This window comes from Dipodomys merriami, unplaced genomic scaffold (genome assembly GCF_024711535.1).
Source record: "Dipodomys merriami isolate MVZ:Mamm:240054 unplaced genomic scaffold, mDipMer1.0.p SCAF_8, whole genome shotgun sequence".
Taxonomy (NCBI): domain Eukaryota; kingdom Metazoa; phylum Chordata; class Mammalia; order Rodentia; family Heteromyidae; genus Dipodomys; species Dipodomys merriami.
Window position 1 is genome coordinate 39,402,532 of NW_027206401.1, and position 19,984 is coordinate 39,422,515.

Here is a 19,984-nt window from a genome sequence, read left to right on the forward strand (position 1 = left end):
GTGTGTGTGTGTGTGTGTGTGTGTGTGTGTGTCTGTGTAGATAAGTATCATATGCACGTGTTTAACTGGAGATAAGAATATCACAGACAGACTTTCCTGCCCAAGCTGGCTAGGAACCACTGTTCTCAGATACCGGCTTCCTCAATAGCCTTGGATTACAGGCTCAAGCCACCACGCCCGGCCAATTACTTCCTGCACTCTTTCTTCAATCACATAAGTTCACTTCTTGGAAGACACTTCCAGGTTTGACTAAAATAAAATACTAATATTGTATTGGTTATATTTTTCTATTAAATACAATACGCAACGGAAACACTTGTATTTTGAGAACTTTTGCTTGTAACTCGAAGCTGCAAGTCCGGACATCGGTTCTTCTGATACCCGAGCCCTGAATGCTGTCTTTCCCGGGAATTGCACCGCGCACGTCATCTAGAGGACCAGGACAGAAACTCTTCTCTCCTCGTCCCTAACTCCATAGGAACCACGGATTGCCAATCAGGATTTACGGTGGCGGGCCGGTCCCCCCCGGAGGGGGCGCGAGGTTTTGAGGTTCCCGAGGACGACGACCTGCAGGGTCGCGTCAGGTCTCGGGGTGCTGGGCTCACCCTGGGCCCCCCGCCCCCAGCCAGCTCTGCGAGGGGGCGGGCGCGGGGCGGGACCCCAGGTCGGAGCGCTGCGGGGTTCGAGCCCCTCCCTCCGTCCGCACCCAGCCGAGTTCTCCGGGCGAAGCTCCCCGGCCCGCGGAGCCTCCTCGGGGGCCTTCGGCCCGATGCGCGGATACGAGCTTGTGAGCCGCCGGTTCGGCAGGAGCACTTCACGGGGGCCGGGCGTGGAGACCCGCGGCGCCAGGCCGGCGCCTCACACCCCGCAAGCGAAACCGCGACCGAGCCGGGCAAACGCCCCGTTAGGTCAGGGTTGGAGACGCCGGGGAGAAGATGGCCATCAGAGGCCGGTCCCGGACAACACCCCGCAGGCGACCCCACCTGACACACAACTAACGCAAAAGGAGGCGCGGCTCCCGGGATGTAAGCCCTGAGTTCAACCACCACAACACAATTTTAACGATCATAATAACCTGTACTTGACAAGAATATCCACTGGCAAAAGCGGCGGTGGGGGATTGCCCGGAACAAACATGGCGCGGAGGCGCGTCCAGCCGCAGTCACGTGCTCAGAAGCCCGGAGGAGAGCTGGTATGGCTTCAGAGACCGGGCGGATGTTATTACCATTCACTTCCGGGTGAGACCCATCCGGCGCCATCTTGTCTTGTTCGTGAAGAAGTGGAAGCATCGAAAGGGTTGGGAAGGTACCCCAGGAACGGTGGCGACGGTGGTGTTCCGGAACGAGAGTGGGTAAGTGATGAAGACAACACTGAGGCGTGGGGGCCCGCCGCACTATTACGGCCCTCTCGGTTCCGGAGGGATGGCACCGGGGCTTAACCGGGATGCGTACACTGCCTGGCGCGACCGCTGGACTTCTTCTCACGCAGCGGCGTCTGCCTGCCTTGGTTGAGCAGATCGCGGCCCTCGGTGAAAGGCAATGTCCGTACAAGAGAGAATTCGCGGCCCCTCCCCATGAAAGGAGTCCTAGGAGGAGATGGGCTAATTGTTGGGCTCCGGGCCGGCCGTTAAGTACTGCGCGTGCGCAGTGGGAGGTCTAGTGGGGAGGGGGCGCCGCAGGCCGGAGGGGGCGGGGGCCGGGCCCGGGGCCCGGAGCTCTCACCCCCCGGGTCTCCGACTGCGCAGGCGCGGCCAAGGGTGCCTGCGTTCTGTTTGAATGAATGAGGTTCCCTATTTGTTTTTCCTGTATTCTTAACACCGTGATGGATATTACGTGTCAGCCGTCACGGAGGAAATAAAGTCGCCTGTGAAATGTTCACTTGCTTTGCCCTGTGGTGGATAAGTTGTGTTACCTAAACTCACTGAGCACTAACTAGACCGATTTTGATGATGGTTGGGGGCGTACACTTTTAAATTTATCTTCTCGGATTCCCAATCCTTCGGAAATCCTTTTTTTTTTTTTTTTTCTCCTTGGCTCCACATTCAACAAAACGAGCTTGGAATTTCTCACTTCACTGCCACAAGACAAAAACAACCACGAACGCTCAGGATTTTTTTTTTTAATTTTTAAACTTTTTAAACTTTTTACTGTGAAATTCTTTTGTGAAGCGTCCAGAGCATGCTACAGGGAGACTAATAGTAAATAAATTCTTTTAAGATGTTCTCGAGAGGTTGATGCTTTTTAAATTACCAATAACCTTTATATATATATGTGTGTGTGTATATATATATATATGTGTATATATATATATGTATATATATATATATACACACACATATATATGTGCTTTTTTTGGGGGGGGGTCCGGTCGTGGGGCCTGAACTCTGGGCCTGGGCACTGTCCCTCAGCTCTTCAGCTCAAGGCTAGCACTCTACCCCTTGAGCCCCTTCCGGCTTTTTTTCCTTTTTGCTTATGTGGTGCTGAGGAATCGAACCCAGGGCCTCAGGCTTGCAAGGCAAGCGCTATACCACTGAGCCACCTTCCAGCCCACCTTTATATTTTAGAACGGTTTTTTTTCTAGCTTACAGAAAAATTGAGCATATATAGGAACAAATCACACCACTTTGGTTTTTTTTTTCCTCCCCAGTGACTATATTAGTATGGGACGTTGATTACATTAACGGATCAGTATTGATAAATTATTGCTGATAATTCTTATTTAATTTTTCAAAAAGTTCTTTTTCTCTGTGAGGATGCTGTCTAGGATAACACATGACATTTAGTTGTCATATGCTTTAGGCTCCTTTTGCCAAGACAGTTTCTTAGGCTTTCTCATTTTTGTGTCCTGAATAGGCCCTCCTTCCCTTCTCTCAAATTCTAACCTCAGAAATCTGAGTATATTTTGAGGAAGGGTCTTTACAGAGGTAGAATGAAATTATTTTGGTGGACTAATTCAGCATGAATGGTGTCCTTACAAGAAAAGAGAATGAAACCCACCTGTTTGTGAATCTCGAGCCTCCAGACCTATGAGGAAATAAATTTCTGTTGTTTGGCCAGTTAGTCTGTGGTATGTTACTATGGCAGCCCTTGCTAACTTAAAGTGACTTGGCCTTTTTGGAGAATGTCTGTCAGGATCCTCTTCTGTTGGAATTTGTCGGATAGTTTCCTCCTGATTGAAATAGTGTTACGGATTTGAAGGAGAACAATCAGAGGTAAGGTATGCATTCAATGTGACTTCATTTGCTGATAATGACTGATGGCTGCCTCAGAGTGTCAAGTTTCTCTGCTATGAAATTATCCATTCTTTTCATTGGAAAGCAATTGCTTTTTATCTCAGAAAGAATGGGGAATTAAGCTCTCCCTTTGGTATTTTTATAATTTATTTAGAAATCCTCATGAGAGATGTATCCCTCAGATTTGTTAATTTACTTTATTATTTATATCAGTATGAACTTAGGGATATTTGTTTCATAATTTGTGTTATAATCCAGTATGACTTTTTTTTTTTTGCCAGTCATGATGCCTGAACTCTGGGCCTGGGCACTGTCCCTCAGCTCTTCAGCTCAAGGCTAGTGCTCTACCACTTGAGCCACAGCACCACTTCCAGCTTTTTCTCCTTACATGGTGCTGAGGAATCAAACCTAGGGCCTCATGTATGCAAGGCAAGCACTCTACCACTGAGCCACCTTCCCAGCCCCTCCAGTATGACATTTTGTTACTCAGATTGTTCCAGTTTGAACCATTGACATAATTTCTTTCTACTGTTCCCCTTTTACATGTTCCTTTTTTTTTTTTTTGGCCAGTGCTGGGGCTTGAACTCAGGGCCTGGGCACTGTCCTTGAGCTTCGTTTGCTCAAGGCGGGCATTCTATCTCTTGCGCCATAGCACCACTTCTGGCTTTTTCTGTTTATGTGGTACTGAGGAATTGAACCCAGGGCTTCATTCATGCTAGGTAAGCAATCTACCACTAAGCCACATTCCCAGCCCTTCCATTGTATTTTAAATCATGTTACATTCTTATTTTTTTATTTGCTAGCACTAAAAGATGGTTCATGCTTATATTTTAGCATTTCTTCCTTCAGTACCAGAATCTGTTTCTTTGGAGAGCCCATATTCTATTTTAGAATGGTACTAGAACCTTCTAGGTGCCTAGGTGCACTTGTTCTTACCAGGGTGTTGTAGGCCTTCTCTCTATTAATGTTTTTTATTATCAATATTTTCAGGGGTATTTATAACCAACTAGTCAGTTGGAGCTATAAGCTCAAAATATTTCAAATGAACATAAATGCACATGAAATCAAGCAGGTAGCCAAAAAAATCCACAGTATTACAAATGATTACAAAATTAATCATTACCAATGTCAGTTCTATCTTACATTTGTTTGTCATTGAACAAATAAATTCTTTGTGACTTAGAAGTTAGTCATAAGGTATTGTGGCAGGGATAAAAATAATTATTTTTTAACTTAGCAGAGTTGTGTTTGATAGGAACTGTTATACCATATGCTCAAAGAATATGTGTTTTTGTGTGGCTCTTTTTGGGGAGGGTGGGGAGTGTTTGACAATACCAGTGCTTGAACTCAGGGCCTTGAATACTCTCTTGGCTTTTTTGCTCATGGCTAGTGACCTGCCACTTGAGCCCAGCCTCCAGTCCAGCTTGTTTGTTGGTTAGTTGGGAATACAGTTTCTCAGACTTTAGTGACCAAGGTGGCTTGGAACCACAATCCTTCAGGTCTCACTTGGTGTCCTGAGTAGTTAGATAAAATTGTAAGCCACTGGCATCCAACTATGTTTCTATATCTTTGATTTTGTATTTGATACTTATTACTATTATTAATTTTTGGTGGTGCTAGGGTTTGAATGCATGAATAGACCAGTATTCTATCACTTGACCCATGACCTCATACTCTTGTCTCTTGTTTGTTTTTGAGACAAGGTTTCACTATACAGTGTAGACTGACCTTGAACTTACTAGGTAGCTCAGGCTGATCTCAAATGCACTGCCCTCCAGCCTTGTCTCCCAAGTGCTAGGATTACAGATGTGTTCCACCATGTTCACCATAGTAGCAGTATTAAAATGCCATTTGCATGATTAAGTATTAATATATTGACTGGATAGCATATTTTAACAGATGATTAAAATATTTAACCACATGGATTATGCAGTACGAATAATTCAAATAACTTACTTTGCTCTTAAGATTCTTCTTTGAGTCAAAACAACCATAAGAACTCAAGACTACTGTGTCTTTAACTTAGGGGAAAAAATTTAACAATGCAGAAATGTAATGAGCACTTACCTTTAGCAGTAACAGTATTTTCCAAATCATTATTAAACCAGTGCTTCATTATCATTTTTAATGGTATCAGGTTATATTATTCATTAAACCATAGTTGGGCTGAAGGTGTAACTAGTGGTAGAGTGCTTGCCTAGCATGTTTGATATTCTGGACTGGATCTTCAGTACCTCAAGAAAAAAATTAAAAAGACACAATAAATTTAAAAAAATACAATTTTCCACCCTGTCAGTGGGTTCTACATCTTTGGAGTCAGTCACCTGAAGATCAGAAATACAGGGTTGGGGGGGAAGTCCATCTACACTAAAAAGTCTTTTTTTTTTTTTTGTCAGTTATGGGGTTTGAACTCAGGGCCTTGACACTGTCCCTGAGCTCTTTTCATTCAAGGCTAGCACTCTACCACTTTGAGTCACAGTGCCAATTTTTAAATGGTTAATTGGAGATAAGAGTCTGACAGGGCTGGCGCCCATTGCTCACACATGTAATCCTAGCTACTCAGGAGTCTGAGATCTGAGGGGCACAGTTCAAAGCCAGCCTGGGCAGGAAAGTCCATAAGACTCTTTTGTAGCTTTTTTTTTTTTTTCCAGGGCTGAGGACCAAACCCAGGGTCATGCGCACGCCGGGTGGGCGCCCTTCTGCTGTGCTAAATCCCCAGCCCCGTGGGCGCCCTTCTGCTGTGCTAAATCCCCAGCCCCCATGAGACTCTTATCCGTAGTGAACCACCAGAAAACTGGAAGTGGCACTGTGGCGCAAGCGGTAGAGCACACACTCACCTTATGCTTAAGAGTTCAGGGACAGCACCCTGGCCTAGAGTTCAAGCCCCATGACTGACAAAAAAAAAGTCTCACAGGAACTTTTCTGCCTGGGCTAGCTTCAAACTGCAATCCTCAGATCTCATCCTCCTGAATAACTAGGATAACAGGTGTGACCCACTAGCGTCTGGCTTGAATATATGTCTTTAAACAATACCAACACCAACTGCTTATATATAATTTACATTGTATTCAGTATTTTGAGTAACCTAGAGATAATTTAAAGAATATGGGAAGATGTGTGTATGTTATTTGCAAATACTGTTCCACTTTATGTATAAGGAACTTGAGCATTTGTAGATTTAGGTATCCCTAGGGGATCCTGGGCCAATTTCCTAAAGATGAGGAAGAGGTGAAACTCGAGTTTCAGACGTAGGTCCAAACCATAGGAACTTTGTCAGTGATGCTGGGCAGGTGGTCCTGTCTCCTGTCCACTCCTTCCTGGCTTCCACAATATCTATAAAATAACATTAGAAGAGAATGGCTCAGTACAGAGGACCTGGATATGAAATGGAAGAGGCTGAAATGCCAACTTTTTATTTCCTTTTAGTTAACTTATGGTCCCAAGTAAGGAGTCTGTGTTAATTACCAAAAACAATTATCAGGGACTTGTTTCAAAACTATCTTTTGATTGCTGTGTAGTGTGTCTGTATTCAAAATCTGTTTTCCAGATGCTGCATGTAAGTTTGTTAATATTGAATATTTTGCAGTGAAAATAGAGATGGAAAGAATAGGGCTTCTAAATCCTTGACATCACATAATTTGTTGTTGTTGTTTTGTTTTTGGTGGGTCATTGGGCTTGAACTTTGGGCCTGGATACTGTCCTTCAGTTCTTCAGTTCAAGCGGAGCACTTTACCACTTGAGCCACAGTGCCACTTCTGGTTTTCTGGTGGTTAATTGGAAATAAGAGTCTCATGGACTTTCCTGCCCAGGCTGGCTTTGAACCGTGATCCTCAGATCTCAGCCTCCTGAGTACTAGGAGTGAGCCTTGCCAGATAATTTTTTTAAAGAATATTTAAAGAAACAATAAAGTGTAGTGCCAGTATTAAATATTTCAATAATTATAATTTATAAAGACTTTGCCTAAAATATTTTGTGCAAACTTTAGCATAATTGAAGTTAATTTTCATGACCAGAGGTACTTATTTTCAACTAGAATATTAAGATATACACTAAATCTTATAAAACAGTGAAACAAAGGTTAGCTAATTCATGCCATGTCTCACAATTGCATTACTTTTTTTTTTTTTTTTTGCCCATTGTAGGGCTTGAACTCTGGGCCTGGGTGCTGTCCCTCAGCTCTTCAGCTCAAGGCTAGCGCTCTACCACTTGAGCCACAGCATCACTTCCGCCTTTTTTTTCTGCTTATGTGGTGCTGACGAATTGAACCCAGGGCCTCATGCATGCAAAGCAACCACTCTGCCACTGAGCCACCTTCCCAGCCCACAATTGCATTACTTTCATGTAATTTTTACTCCCTATACCAGTAGAGTGTAGTTACTGGTTTCCCTTGATTTCTCTTATCTTTTAAAATTTACATATTTCTAAAAATATACTTTAAACAAATCCAAAGGATATTTTTCAAAATCACAGTTCCCTGGTCCTGGTTTTTCCTTCTTAGAATTGACCACTTTTAAGGTTTTAGGTAAGGGGTATTTTGTAATTCAGGAATTTACTTAACTTTTTCACTTAACTGTAATTTACCTAACTTTTTTTTTTTTTTTTTTTTGGTCGGTTGTGGGGCCTGAACTCTGGGCCTGGGCACTGTTCCTCAGCTCTTCAGCTCAAGGCTAGTGCTCTACCATTTGAGCCATAGTTCCACTTCCAGTTTTTTCTGCTTATGTGGTGCTGAGGAATTGAACCCAGGGCCTCATGTATGCAAGGCAAGCACTCTACCACCTTCCCAGCCCCCTTACCTAACTTTTAAATGAAATGTCACTGAAAGTTTATGCTTAATAGAAAATTTGCTCAGATTTTATTAGTTATATTGTGATTATCCTCATCCTTGATTTTATTCTCAAGTGGAAATGCTGGCACAGAGGAGTGTGTATTTATAATTTTGATAGAAACTATAATGATAAACTACCTTTTGATTTTTCTGAGTAATTATTTAAATTGAATACATTTGTGCATGGTAGACATAGAAAGCATTTGAATTTAGAGTGTACATAAAAAATAACTCAGCCAGGCACGGTGGCTCATGCCTGTAATCCTAGCTACTGAGGAGGTTGAGATCTGAGGTTCAAAGTCAGTCCAGGCAGGAAAGTCCATGAAAACCAGAAGTGGCGCTGTGGCTCAAGTGGTAGAGTGCTAGCTTTGAGCTGAAGAGCTGAGGGACAGTGCCCAGGCCCAGAGTTTAAGCTCCACAAAACAGCAACAATTCATCTTTCCTGTCTTTAGTGTTGCAGATCTTGACAGTGTTAATTTACCGAACAAATTAAAGCCTAACAGAATTAAAACTTGCTTTGAAATAAACATTGAAAATGCTTTGAGATACAAATCACCAGGAATTTAAATATGAGTTAGTGTTGTGGCAGTCACAACTGCTACTAGCTCTTTGCCTTCTATGTGCTTGTTGATGTCTTCTGTTAAATGGGTTCCTTTGGAAGTGTTTCTTTATGAAAGAGTTACTAAAGAGCCATGGGGTACTACTGGCATGAATTTGAGATACTCATCTCCTGAATACCCACACAACTTGGAGTTCTTCTACAATATTGAGCTTTTCTCCCAAATAGTTAGAATCAGCTGAAGAGTTCCTAGTGATTACTGTTCGATGATTGTGGACTGTTGGGCGGCTTCTGGTTCACAGAAGTTGAGAGCCACAGGACTCTGCTCAGTCTATTGACAACCATTTCATCCTCAGATTCTGCCATTCTAGGACTTAGCAGACTACCTAAATTGAGTTTGAAAATACTAATGAGGCTGGGTGCAGGTTATGCCTATAATGCTAGTTACTCAGAAGGCTGAGATGGGAGGATCGCAGTTCAAAAGCAGCCTGGACAGGAAAGTCCATGACACACACTTCTGGTTAACCATGAGAAAACCAGGAAGTGATGCTATGGCTCATAGTGTAGAGCTCTATCCAAGCAAAAGAGCTCAGGATCAGGAAACATTGAAAAAATGCTTTAGATTAGTGCTTTGTCTAAGTAAATTGCCCAGGTTTTTGTTGTTGTTGTTTTGTTTTGTTTTTGTTTTTGGTCATGGGGCTTGAACTTTGGGCCTGGGTGCTGTCCCTGATTTCTTCATCTCAAGGCCGGTTGGAGTTATTGGAGATGAGAGTCTCATGGACTTTCCTGCCTGGACTGGCTTTGATCTCAGCCTCCTGAGTAGCTAAGATTACAGGCGTGAGCCATCACCTCCCAGCCCAGATTTTTTTTGAACTCAATCCTATCTGAACTGATTAGTAGCTAAGATTATAGGAATTTGACAACAAGCCTGGCTCTTTTTTGGGTGTGGGAGGTGCATACTGGGGTTTGGACTCAAGACCTCATGCTTGCTAAGCACTTGCTGTACCACTTAGACTATACCTCCATTCCCTATTGCTTTAATTACTTTTTTTTTTTTTTTTTTGCCTGACCTTGATCCTCATATGAATGCTTTCTGCATACCTGAGGTTTGGGGATGTACTATCACACCCAGCTCTTTATTGATTTAAGTGGGGTCTTGAGAGCTTTTTTGCCCTGACTGGCCTCAAACTGTGAGTATTTTGATTTCAGTCTCACAAGTAGCTAGATTTACAGGTATTAGCCATCATATTCAATTTTAATAATAATAATCTATGATTTAAATTTTTTTATTGTTGTTATAAAGGTGATGTACACAGAGGGGTTACAGTTACATAAGTCAAGCAAAGAATACATTTCTTTTTGTACTATGTCACCCCTTCCCTCGCTGTCTCCCAGTTTAGTCTGTGGTTTTTGAGAGAATTTAGGACAGGAAGACAAGCTTATAACTAAAGAATTATTGCAAAGATAGAGTGATCTTGATAGGTCTTAGATTACTACTTGGAGAATATAACTTCTGGTTGAATTAGAACTGTGTTGGCTTTATCAAACTTTTTTTCTGATAGTTGCAGAAGTGATGGGAAGAAAGCTCTGGTATTAATCAACTGGAGCTTTCTGTGTTTCTCACAATAATCAGTAACTCTATAAGGCAGACATTAGGCTTCCATTTTACATGTGAAATTAAGGATTGAGAGTAATTTGCCTGTGTTCACACATTGTGAATGGTTGTTGGGAGGCATAATGAGCTCATAAAACTTAAAAAGTTGTCTTGACAGTCATTAGATATGAGTAAGAAAAACCTATTTTTAGTGATTTCTGGAAGAGGAAATTTATGTATTGGAAATTATGTAGTCCATACATTCATGAGAGCGGTTTTGCTATTTGCATCCCTTCTGGCACCAGCATAAAGATCGATGTCTACATTGTAAATTTATTACAACTTAGGCTAGGAAAAATGTGCATTCAGCTCTGATAAGCTGTTGAAGCTTTGCCAAAAGAGAGCAAAGCTTGGTTCTTGTAAGTCAACAGCTTTCTCATCATTGTCCTTTTAAAAATAAACAAAAAGGAGTTGGTGACCTCTCAGGTACTGTTTGTATTTATTTTGTGCCTGCTTTGTGTAAGATCTTTTCTTTCTTTCTTTCTTTCTTTCTTTTTTTTTTTTTTTTTTTTTTGCTGGTCCACGGGCTTGAACTCAGGGCTTAGGCTCTGTCCCTGACCCTCTCTGTGCTCAGGGTTAGCACTCTACCACTTGAGATACAGCACCACTTCTGGCTTTTTCTGAGTACTTTATTAGAGGTGAGAGTTTCACAGACTTTCCTGCCTGGGCTGGCTTTGAACCACGATCCTCAGATCTCAGCCTCCTGAGTTGCTAGGATGACAGGTGTGAGTCACAGGTGCCTGGCTAAGATACTTTTTTGTATTTTATGGAAGATAAAAAGTGATTTTTATCTATCTGCTTTAGAAGACTATTGCTAAAGCAGTCCTTACTGTCCGGTGCCACAACTTTGAACCTTTCTGCACCATGCACGCGGTACACCCCAGTTCCGCTGCAGTCCTAAAACTCTGCTTTGGCGGCCCAAAAGGCAGCTGGAAGGAGCTGGGTTGTCACCTCCTTGGGGCTGGTGAGGCAGGGTCAGTGCTGAGCCAAGGGCCCCAGCGGCCACTACAGTCGTAGAATCTCACACTTTTGTCTGGGCTGCCCTTGAACTGTGATTCTCTGGTCTTACCTCTCAAATCTGATGAGATTGGCTGATATAACTCTTAAGGGCTGGGAATGTGGCTTAGTGGTAGAGTGCTTGTCTAGCATGCACGAAGCCCTGGGTTTGATTCCTCGGTACTACAGAAAATGCTGGAAGTGGCACTGTAGCTCAAGTGGTAGAGTGCTAACCTTGAGCAAAAGAAGCTCAAGGACAGTCAGTGCCCAGGCCTTGAGCTCAAGCCCCAGGAGGACCAAAAAAAAAAAAAAAAGATGTAACTTTTCAACACCACCTTTGTATTAGGCTGTGTTGCAACCATGTTTGGGAGGCTGATCCTTCCCCAAATGCTTTTTGCTACTATCCTTGGAATTGCTGGAGGAATATATATTTACCAACTGATATTGAAACAATACTCCAGAGATCAAGAGGAATTAAATAAAAGATGAAATTGGAACAAGAATCAGAAGAGAAGAGGAATTAATGCTGTTTGAAGATGAACTGTTGCTTAAAGAAATCCTTACTGATGAAAAGAAAAAAACTTTTGCTAGCAGGATGAAAGATATACTATGTCAGGACAAACTGATGTCTTTGCTGACTATTTTAGGGACAAACCAATACCTTTGCTGATGTTAGTTTCTAAACAGAATTCCATAGAATTCCACAGAATTCCATGGGTAATTTTATTTCCTTACTTTAATACCAGATGAAATCTTTTCCACTTCTCTTTTTTTTTCCTAGTGCTGAGCCTTATATTTTCTAGGCAAGCATTCTACTTCTAAACTACCTCAAATATTTGTTCTTTGTTTTTTTCTAAATTATTTGATAGTGTCGTATATTGTAAACACAAGAGAAATGATAAAAGATAAAGATAGTTTGAAAGTTAAAAAGATGTCAGAAATCTTTGACTTTTTCTTTTTGATCTCTATTAATAATGGCAAAGCAATTCTCTGCTAAAAGATTTATAGAAAATAACTTTGAGCTTCTAATCTAATTTGGAAATGATCACACTTACACATTGTATCCCCAGAATTTATTTTTATAGGAGTCTATGAATAAATACAGTAATAATCTCTTATGTTTACAGTAATGTCTATAGGTCTGTAGTATATGAGTGAACACTTTTTTTTCCCCACCCTCCTCCCTCAGGGCATAACTATTCTTGCTGTTATGCTGTCAAGCTGTAAACTAACCAGCCGAAGTTTTAACCAGAAGTTGAGCCTCTGAGGTCAGTTAAAGTAGCAGTTGACATTTTTTTCTTGGTGTGTATTTATTCATGTATTTATTAACTTTTAATGAAAGTAGACTTATGATGCCTTGAGCTTCAGGATATAATTGAGAAACAAGAAAAAAATGGGAGAGAAGAAACAAACATTGAAGAAAGATTAGAAAAAGAAGTCTATTTAGCTTGTAACTGAAGATAACCAGTCTAGATGTTATCCTCAATTGTGGTACTATGGAGTATTCATTTTGACATAATCTGATAATGCCATTGTAATGAACACTATATTAATTATGTCCTAATACCCTTTAATAGGCCATATTCATGTAACTATAACCCAAGTAGACTCATAAATAAACCAGGGTAATAAAGAAATATATCTTACAGTGTTCTTCAGTGGAGAAGTCAGAATTGCCACTGATAGAACTGTGTTAACATTCTGAGAATGCTACAGAGGCTGGAGGCTTTAAAAGTTTGAATTGTAATAGTCACCTATCGAATAAAAGTGGGTATCTTCACTTCCTTCTTATCTGACTTCATTAGTTGTTGTTCATTTGCAGTACTGAGGCTTGCTTTTGTTTTGGTTCTAGATAGAGGAAAGGAAGAGTCTAGAAGGAAGGTTCATTTAGTAAATATTTATTAAATGCCTGCTGTATGCTAAGCCTAGGGATAAAGAAATAAAGAAGAAACATACTGTGATTACTGTGTATGTCATTAATTCTTAAACAGAGCTTTATATCAGAGTTGGTTTTGAAAGACAAAGGTAATTTATTTTACCTTAGGGTAAATTGCAAAGGTAGATTTGTAGGAATTTAAAAATTGTGTTTGAAAAGTTTGCATATTTATTTACAGAAAAGTTGACTACTATAATGATTCCTCCTTTAGACAGACTAGACATTACCAGACTACTATCCTCCCTTCTGTTTGTTGCTATTTTGTTCTTGGACTGGAGCATAAGTGCCTGCCTAACAAGCATGAGACCTTAAGTTCAAACCCCAGTACTGCCAAAAAAGAAAAGAAAAGAAAAGAAAAAAGCAGGTCTTAAAGACTTGTACTTTCTAACATTGTCTTGTTATTTCTTCTGATACCAAATAATCATATTCTTTTATCCCCCCCCCCTTATAATTTCACTAGAAGCTCAATAATAACACTGTAATAATACTGGTAGCTCAGTTGGGTTGATTAAACACTTCTGATGAGGAAATTAAGTGATTCGGTGTACTTCTTACTGTATCTTAATGGCCACTTCATCTGTGAAGGTGATATTTTGGCAACCTTTGCATTTTTGATATCTCATCACCTTTTCTTTTCCCAATTACTAAATAGGACAATAGGACAGTTTTCTAATTCTATTTTACATTCTGCACTTATTAGCTATAATTTTTTTGCAAAAAATTTTATTAGTGCTATATGGGTACTTTTAGAAAAGGAGAATATATATGTACATATATATATATATATATATATATATATATATGTATCTTCTTTGAGCTAGACTACCACCAAACTGTGGCATCAATGTTAACATAATATTTTGTACTCCTGATAGCTAACTTTAAAATTCTAATTGTCTGTGACAATCTATTGACCAGTAATTTAGAATTCTTATATAGAAACATATAATAATTTCTGATATGTGTGGTTTGAAAATTAAAGGACTTACTGTATTTTTTAAACTGTGTTTAATTTTTGAAGATAGAAAATCAGTACATTTGTAAGAAAGGATGTGGGATCAAGGAGGACAGCCTTGGCAGCAATGGCCTTTGAACCAACAGCAGTGGATGCAGTCATTTCAGCACCAGCAAGATCCAAGTAAGAAAGAAAATGAACGTGGAAGAAGCTGGGAAGTGAATGGAGATGGGTAGGAGATAGGTGTGGGGTTAGGATTGGTTTATCACTGGGTTGATAAACCAATTGATTGTCTTAATCACAGTATTCAGAATGTGATCTTATAAATAACCCTACCATATAATAAAAAGTGAGATTTATTTTTTGGCTTTCTCGAAGGATAACAGGCTCTATGAAAATTTTACTCTTAAACTGATTTAGTCTCATTTTTCTAAAGAAAAAGCATTAAAGTTGTATAACTAACATATACTTCTTTATTCTGGACCTTTCAATTACATGATATTCAACTATGATAATACTATATTTTTAACTTTTCAAGTATTTTGAGCATATGTTAGAGTATAGAGTCCTCATTTATTACTTTAGTATTTATTTAACTATAGCTAATTTTGTTTCATCCATATTTTCTTACACTGATCTGCCTTGTCTGAGAAATCCTGCAATATGCCCTTCATATCCTCCTCTTCTTACTTTTTCTTTCTGAGCAGAGTCCTCTTATATAGCACAGGCTAAACTAAACTCATACTATTCCTGTTTTACCTCCCAAGTGCTGAGATTTCTCGATATTTGACTTTTTCTTTCTTTTAGATAGCACAATCATATATACATATATTAGTCACTGTCCAGTCACTTTCTTAATAAAAGAGCAAGGTTTGCCAAATGACATTGTAGATTTAGAAAATTCTCTTTATTTTTTGGTGGTACTGAGGTTTGAACTCAGGGCGTTGTGCTTGCTAGGCAACACTTCACTGCCTGAGCCATGTTCCTAGCTCTCTTCTGCTTTTAGTGTCGCATATTTTTATCATGGGCTGGCCTTGGACCTCAGTCATCCTACCTGTACCCCATAGCTACAATAATATTTGTATACCACCCTACTCAACTTGTTTATTGCAGTGGAGTCTTCCTAACTTTTTTTGCTAGGAATGGCCTCAAACTACTACCCCCCAGTCTCAGTCTCCCAAGTAACTGGTATTAATAGGCATCTGCCACTACACCCAGACTAGATTTAGAAAGTTTTAGATACAGATGGACAAGTTTAACACCATCCAGGTTATTCCAGTTTTATCTTTCAACAAAACATTATGAGAATGTCTACTCTTTACTAAACTGAAGTGTGGGAAAAAATGTTCTATTTTATTAGTAATATTAGACCTTAAGCTATTATCTTTGAAGATAATAAAGGGAAATAATAGGGACAATAAATTTTTAGTAAAGGAAAAGTTATAGAGATGTGTTTTGGCCACCAATAAGCCTTAAAGAAAGGTAGCCATGAGGAGGAACTGGGATAGATAGCTACAGTAATCAAAGTATGCCTAGAATGGAGAATAGGACATGCTACAGTATTTTCTTATTTGTTTTTAAAGGAGGGGAGCTGATTTTTAAAAATTGAGTAAGCTAAAGATACATGAAGTTGATTTCTTGGAATAATATTGGAAAGGGGCTAAGACTTCTGTGGATTCTTCTGAAAAGTTTTAAGTAATTTTTGGTCTGGTCTGAGTACGGACTGTTTTCTAAGCATTTTTTCAGGCATAACACTCTATATTTAAAATGTACTACAGAATAATTTGAGATGTTTATTTTAATGGATGCACTGCTATTTTAGCTTCTCTTCTGAATGCTGAAATCTTATTAATTTACATTAGGCCAAATTGACTGGGCTGCATTGGCTCAAGCTTGGATTGCTCAAAGAGAAGCTTCAGGACAGCAAAGCATTGTAGAACAACCACCAGGAATGATGCCAAATGGACAAGATATGTCTCCGATGGAATCTGGTCCAAACAATCATGGGAATTTTCAAGGAGATTCAAACTTTAACAGAATGTGGCAACCAGGTTTGTTTATGTTATCTAGATTTTAAGACTTTTTAAAGAACATGAAGATCATTAGTAAATTATTTAGTTGGATTAATTTTATGTCAGTCTCAATTTTATTTGACCTTAATATATGTGGTTAAAAATATTCTGTACTCAGTCTGCTAGCATTGTGGCACTCAGTTTGATTTTTTTCTTGGTTCTTCATTCCTAGGATGACAGGGGCTGGGAACACTCTGGAAACCTCACTTGGCACCTAGGGGAGAGAGCATTCTCTCTGTTGCAACCTCTGGCCTTTACACAAGCAGCAGTGGCAGAATAAAATATGTCTAGCTTCTAATTAAAGAAAAATTGTGTCACCATGTGACAAGTCTGTCAAGCATACTCTGCCCCTATCAGGCACCCACCGTTTTCTTCCCTTTTTTTCAGATAGTCATGATCTTCCATAAGCTTTTATGTTTTTTTTCTTTATGTTTTAGATTTCTTGATGCTAATTCAGTTTTCTATGGTTGTGTTATTTTTTAATAATCACTGAAAACTAGACGAATTTTATATTTGGTCATGCTGATGGTGAAGCCATATCCTTCTTTTGCTATTAATATTTCTTCTATTACTGTACGAGTGGAAAACAGGCATTTCCAACATTACTTTGATAGGAATAACAAACTTCGATACTGTGAGGTGTCCGTTTCTATCTTCTTGAGGCCAAATTTTTCCAAGTATGAAGCTGTTTTGGTGTCCCAGTTTTAAGTTTATAAATGATTCACCCTGACATTACTCTCCCACCCTCCAAAGTTTTACTCTATTGGCTTTCTTTGTGACCTTGGGGAAGTTATTTACCTCTGTATGCCTCCCTTCCCCCTCCTGAAATTGGCAAAAATAGTACCTTTTTTCTTCCTACCTCACAGGGATGTTGTGAGGATCAATGTGTTCATGGAAGAAAGAAATTATATATTAAGTAATTTTTATGGTGTCATTATTGAACAAAATAGATTCAACAAAAGTTGCTTTGGATTGTGTTCTATTCATTAAAGTTAATTTTGAGCATTTGGATTTTATTGACTTAGGATGTAAATTAGAATGGAATTAACTTATTTGAACTTAGACAATTTATTAGTTCTTTGCTCAGTTTTAAGATTGATATAGAAAGAATTTGACCAAAAAGTCATAAGTTGTTTTTATTGTTTCTTTACTGAAAAAATCTAGCTTTTTTGAGATGTTAAAATTTTGTATTGATTTTATTATAACCCCCTGTTGAATGTTTTTATGCCTGAATCCTAAATAGAATGGGGAATGCATCAGCAGCCCCCACATCCCCCTCCAGATCAGCCATGGATGCCACCAACACCAGGCCCAATGGACATTGTTCCTCCTTCTGAAGACAGCAACAGTCAGGACAGTGGGGAATTTGCCCCTGACAACAGGCATATATTTAACCAGAACAATCACAACTTTGGTGGACCACCCGATAATTTTGCAGTGGGGCCAGTGAACCAGTTTGACTATCAGGTGAAAGATATTTTGTTGCCTTAATATCATAGATGTGCACGTATCCATTCTTTGGAAGTGTCTCATGAAGAATATCTAAGATATGTGTGCAGAGTTGTACAGATAAGCATTTACAGTGTTTGAGAGACTTTATCAATTTTTGATTATTTAAATCATTAGACTTTATTTTCTGAATATTTCTTTGATTAGGAAATGAATAAAGGATCATTTGGGGGAAATCTGGATAAAATGAAAAATGAGTTGGTGTAATAGCTGGTAGCTGAATACATTGTCAATAATAGATTATGGTTAAGACATGATTTAAGATGCTTAACATAGATGATTTTTTTTTAACAGTTCCATCTGTGTAGTATTACACCTGTTTTTTCAGTGTTTCCCTTCCTCCTCCTCCCCATTCTGGCATAACTTATTAATGGAATTGTACATGATTTCTTCTGTAACATTTAATTCATGACATGGAGCTCTATGGGGAATAGTAGTACCATGTGTGTATATCCTCTGTGAGAATTGACGATCCTTAAATGATAATGCTAGATGTCATTGTGAAATAACTTACTACTATTGTTACTTTATAAACTAAATTGCTATAATATAAAATTTTGGAAAGTCCCACTTAATTCTAAGATAGATTTGATAATATATTCACCTTGAAGTAGTCATTTTCTAGTTAACACACAGTCACATAAGTTGTACTGTGCTCATATTTGTTAATACACATGACAGCTTTTATTTCTGAAGAGATGTAGTAGCAGGGAACTTCTTTTAGTCTAGTTTTGATTGGTGGATTCTATATTAAGGAAACAAAACTATTGGCTACTGGCCTTGAAAACCTCTAAATATAGCAAAGCTAAAAATAAATTACTGTTATAATTAAGTAACTGTCTTTGATTATAAGTAAATATATCCTGTGGGATTATAAAAGCAAGTTGAATTCACTAGAAAAAGGAATTTGAAATTGACAAAAGCCTTTACTTGTATTTTCTAGTTAAAAATTGGCTGGGCCTGGTGGCCCTTACCTATAATCCCAGCACTTGGGAGGCAGAGGCAGAAGGATCAAGAGTTTGAGAACAGGCTACATAGCAACATCCTACTTCAAAAAATAAAAAGGAAGAGGAAATACCAAGTCTTTGTGGTGGTGGTAGTGTCTACAAATTAGTCTAGAAAATGTTCATATATACATATATACACATCTATGCACATAAACACACATACAGTTCTTGAAGATGGTGAATCATTTGGTTTTCTTAAGAAACAAAATTAGGTTCTTTGGGTTTCAGAAATACTAGTAGATATTAGAACCATGGGATTCTTGGATTTGCTTCACACATGGATACTGTCCCAGTTCATAACACGCATGTGTCCCAGGGAGTATATTATGTTAAACTGAAGAAAAATAAAATACAATACTCTTTCAGCATGGGGCTGCTTTTGGTCCACCGCAAGGTGGATTTCATCCTCCTTATTGGCAACCAGGACCTCCAGGACCTCCAGCACCTCCCCAGAACCGCAGAGAAAGACCTTCATCATTCAGGGATCGTCAGCGTTCACCTATTGCACTTCCGGTGAAGCAGGAGCCTCCACAAATTGGTAGCTATTTAAATGAGTTCGGTGAAACACAGTTGTCATTAAACCTTTGTAAAAACAATGTTTTGTTTCACAAATTGTTACAGCTGAAATAGTGGTACTTTAAAACAATTTTTAAATCATAAATCTTAAAACTACAAAAAGATTGATGCAAAAAAAGTTTCAAGTAATTTCTTCAAATCTTTTGTCATAAACTAGTTTGTGATAAAGTGTAATTTTTTTGATTTCCATAGCATCTTCTATTCTGGGTTAAAATTTTGGTATAGTAAGTGTCCCTTTTCAAAACCTAATTGTTAAACTGGGGGCTGGTGGCTCATACCTGTAATCTTAGCTACTTAGAAGGCTAAGATCTAAGGATTGTGGTTCATGACTAGATTAGGCAGGAAAATCTGTTATCACCCAGTTAACATCCAGAAAAGGTCAGAATTAATGCTGTAACTCATGTGGTAGAGTGCTGGCCTTGAGCAGAAAAGCCCAGGGACAGCACCGAGGCCCTGAATTTAAGCCCAACAACTGGCACACACACCTGCATGTGCACACACACAGACAAAGAAAACAAAACCTAATGGTTTCCTGTTTTAGTTCTCTTTCTACTCTTAGTTCATAAGATACACAGTTTTCAAATTTTAGATTTTCAAAAATTTTTCAATTTTCCTTTGATTATTTCACATTCTTAAGTACTTTGGCAGAAAATTTAGAATTTA

At 39.2% G+C, this 19,984-nt stretch overlaps 1 protein-coding gene and 1 pseudogene across 4 annotated transcripts in view; both read left to right on the forward strand.

Annotated features, from left to right (window-relative positions):
• The first annotated feature begins 1,236 nt into the window (after positions 1–1,236).
• Positions 1,237–19,984, forward strand: part of Pnisr (PNN interacting serine and arginine rich protein) — a 29,060-nt gene continuing 10,312 nt past the window's right edge. Inside the window, exons 1-6 of one of the 4 annotated variants that reach the window (XM_070010764.1) lie at positions 1,237–1,351; positions 12,456–12,534; positions 14,224–14,340; positions 16,020–16,208; positions 17,473–17,696; positions 19,112–19,283. In XM_070010764.1, the coding sequence (XP_069866865.1) occupies positions 14,253–14,340; positions 16,020–16,208; positions 17,473–17,696; positions 19,112–19,283 (673 nt within the window). In that variant the 5' untranslated portion in view covers positions 1,237–1,351; positions 12,456–12,534; positions 14,224–14,252. The remainder of the gene's footprint in view (positions 1,352–12,455; positions 12,535–14,223; positions 14,341–16,019; positions 16,209–17,472; positions 17,697–19,111; positions 19,284–19,984) is intronic. The other 3 variants (XM_070010766.1, XM_070010765.1, XM_070010768.1) reach the window with 3 other exon arrangements.
• Positions 11,258–11,930, forward strand: LOC138819220 (protein PIGBOS1-like; annotated as a pseudogene).